This window comes from Prunus dulcis, chromosome 5, assembly GCF_902201215.1.
Source record: "Prunus dulcis chromosome 5, ALMONDv2, whole genome shotgun sequence".
Classification (NCBI taxonomy): domain Eukaryota; kingdom Viridiplantae; phylum Streptophyta; class Magnoliopsida; order Rosales; family Rosaceae; genus Prunus; species Prunus dulcis.
In genome coordinates, this window is record NC_047654.1 from 8699319 (window position 1) to 8702536 (window position 3218).

General features: G+C 38.9%; 2 protein-coding genes across 2 annotated transcripts in view; one reads left to right on the top strand and one right to left on the bottom strand.

Moving 5' to 3' along the window:
• Positions 1-128, top strand: part of LOC117628975 (subtilisin-like protease SBT1.2) — a 1431-nt gene extending 1303 nt beyond the window's left edge. The window contains exon 1 of the mRNA XM_034361511.1: positions 1-128. This exon is cut by the window's left edge and continues 1303 nt beyond it. The gene's annotated coding sequence lies outside the window, so the exon portion shown is untranslated.
• Positions 129-802: 674 nt separating this feature from the next.
• LOC117627951 (geraniol 8-hydroxylase-like) lies at positions 803-2670 on the bottom strand. Its single transcript, XM_034360274.1, has 2 exons — positions 1729-2670; positions 803-1507 (listed from the first exon to the last, which is right to left on the bottom strand). The coding sequence occupies exons 1-2, from the start codon at positions 2650-2652 to the stop codon at positions 902-904; spliced, it is 1530 nt and encodes a 509-aa protein (XP_034216165.1). The 5' UTR covers positions 2653-2670; the 3' UTR covers positions 803-901.
• Between the last annotated feature and the right edge of the window lie 548 nt (positions 2671-3218).

Consider the following 3218-nt stretch of genomic DNA (forward strand, 5'->3'; position numbering starts at 1 on the left):
TGTACTAGTCTAGTTGGTTTTGTCACCCTCAATATCTATCTTATAGCATTTTACTATCAATCTGTATTTCTTTTTTCCTTGCAACGAACCTCCTCTATTTATCTGAATAAAAGAAAAAGTTTACTGAAGCAGACTGCATTTAGCCCTTATATTCGAGTGGAAGCAGTTTTCTAGTAATTCTCAAGTAACAACATGTCATATGTTATTAGTTTTTATTTATTTATTTATTTAATGATTCATATTCTTTACACCTGACATGTTTTAACTGGACGATACCTGCAACGTGGCTGGGCACTCCTACCCAAGTTTTTGTCCTTGAAATGGTGCTATATTCCGGTGTCATTGTTCCACCTGCATAAAGGGGTCTGATAAGTTTTGGCCTGAAGAAATAATGTGGGAATTTTGCATTGCATTTCATTTCATAGTTGCATTTTCCAGACAGAGGGAAAGCCCAACATTACTTGTTCTACTACCTAATAATTGCAACCGTAGTTGTTTCTCATCAATCCAATAGTGCTAGCTTCTTGGAATGTCTTTAAACAAATTCAGATTTGCCCTTTGAAAATTGTATTTTCCATCTAAGTTTCTCGGTTTGAATGATTTGGCTGCACAACAAAAAGAGCCTTCCCTTGCTAAGAAGCCGGCCATTTCTAATAATGTATTTAATATAAGTGAATACTCTGTGAATGGTGGTGACTTCCGGCAGAATGAAATCTTACCTAAACAAGTAAACTGTGCGGTTGTGGCTTTTAGTTTTTGATTAAAGTCACGACTTATAGCAACAGTTGTTATGAATTACCTATAATAAAAAAGCAAAGAGAATTATTTATTTATTAATATTATTAAGCTGGCAGAACAATAACATTTCATGAAATACTGATGCAAACATGAGGTTTACAATTTACAAAGAGACAGGGAAAGCTCGCAAGGATTGGGCCATCTCTAAGGTGATGCCAAACTTATCATCCATGTTCATGTTCTCTGGTGTGACCCCATCTTCAAGCTTCCAATCAAAGGAATGGATAAGAGAACCCAACATTAAGTGCAGCATTCTCATTGCCAATGGCAATCCAGGACATACTCTTCGTCCAGCTCCAAACGGTATAAGCTCAAAGTTCCGGCCTTTAACATCAATTTCTGACCCCAAGAACCTCTCTGGCTTGAATGAATTTGGTTCATCCCAGAGGCTGGGGTCTCTGCCTATAGCCCATGTGTTAACAAGCACTTGTGCACCCTTCGGTAGTGTGAATCCTTCGATTTCTACGTCTGCTCCCGCCTTTCGGGGAAGTAACAAAGGAACTGCAGGGTGCAACCTGAAGGTCTCTTTGACTATGGCTTGCAGGTAAGGCAGTCTAGCAATGTCTGATTCCTCAACTGGGTTGCCTTTGCCAATTACTTGTTCAAGCTCTAGTTGGGCCTTTGACAAAACCTCAGGGTTGTGCAATAGCTCTGCCATTGCCCATTGGAATGTGGATGAAGTTGTGTCTGATCCAGCAACAAATAGAACCTATCAGCAAACATAACCATTAAAATCTTAAGCAATTGAAAGCCTCAAAGTGACTGAGACAGTAAGTAATTTGCATTTTTGAATATGCTGTACCACTTTCAGATATCTGTATTTGTGTGTGCTTGGAATTTATTAATGGGCAAAGCATTGTTTATACTTTATACCAGAAGAAACAAAAAACAAAAAATATCAAACAGTTTGAAGAAGATTATGGCACTGACCAGTAACAGATGATAGATCTCATTTTTGTTGATCACCTCACTGTTGTCCTCAGTAATGTTGAGAAGGGTATCTAACAAATCATCTTTTGTTGTAGAACCAGGCAATTCTCTCAGCTTCAACCTTTGGTTGACTATGTTGTCAAGCAGATCCAAAATCTTCCCAAAGTACTCTGTCATCCTCTGCCTTCTGCCATGGAGATCAATCTTCCTAAGCACAGGAAAACAGTCCCCCAAATTTGGCTTCCCAGCCTCCATCATAATATTACACACCATCTCCTGGAACTCCCTGGCCATTTCAGAACTTGGGTTTGCCAAATCAATGGAAAAAATTGTGTTAGACAACAAATTCAGTGTTGTTGTGAAGGCTGCCCTCCCAATATCCACTGCTTCATCAGCTTGGCTGCTTTTGTGGACTTGTCCGATGAGCTCCTGCACTTTCTTGCGCCTGAGGTTTTGGTTAGAATCAAGCATTTTATTGGCAAACAGTTCGGTGTTGCATATTTTCCTAAGGTTTCTCCACAGGGTTGAAACTGGAATCCATGGTAGGCCAACAATGTGGTGATCATGAGCTCGAATCGAATCAGGGATTGTTCGGTTGGATAAGAACTGGTCATGGGTTTGGAGGACTTCTTTGGCCATGGCTGCTGAAGAAACAACAATGGCTGTTACTTTGCCTAGTTTTAGGCTCATCAGAGGGCCATGTTTTTTGGCAAGTTTGGCAAGGGACTTGTGGGGCTTGTCACCAAGTTGAAGCAGGTTTCCAATCAATGGAAATGGTTTTGGTCCTGGTGGAAGCTTAGGTCTTGAGCTCTTTTTACTTCTTGAAATTGAATAGAGGATGGTTTGGATCAATGTCCAGGTGAGGATGAGATAAAGGAAACTGCTCAAGAACTCCATTTCTCCCTCTTCTTCTGCTTTCCTCATCTCTCTCTGCACTGTACTTTTTTTTCTCAAAGAAGGAAAGGGAAGTTGAACTAGGAAAGTGTCGTTCACTTGTGTACATAATTCTTCATTGCAGAAAGATATCAGATATCTTCTGGTCCAACTAGCTAAAGGTGTCCAATTTTGTTTTTGTTTCTATATTTAGGTGAAGTCAATATGTATAATAATAAGCATGTCTCCAACAGCTGGTGAGAAGCTTAGTTGGGGACTTGCGACAAGCCAGACCAATTTGATTCACCAATTATCTGGCTCCAAGATTTGATGGAGATTGAGATATGTGCCGATCGATTAATTCGTCAGTCTCTTAATATTATAACAAAACAATGATATACAGAATCAAATTATACTAGAAAATTAATTAACTATTCTAAAAGAAGGAAGAAAAAAAAAGAGAGGCAATGTAGTGACTGATGAATTGATAATATACGGAAAATCTCCGTTTCATTTCATATATAGCAATCACTAAGAAGAGGGAGGAATCGAACTTATAACTTTTTATTTTCTTTGGTATAAGTTATAGTCTAAACTATAGAGAGAGGAGAGTTTTT

Bases quoted from the DNA above. Each gene is read 5' to 3' on its own strand.
- LOC117627951 (XM_034360274.1), bottom strand. From the start codon at position 2,652: ATGAGGAAAGCAGAAGAAGAGGGAGAAATGGAGTTCTTGAGCAGTTTC. The intron at 1,508-1,728 runs GTCAGTGCCATA...GTTTGCTGATAG, and splicing joins AGATCTATCATCTGTTACTG to GTTCTATTTGTTGCTGGATC.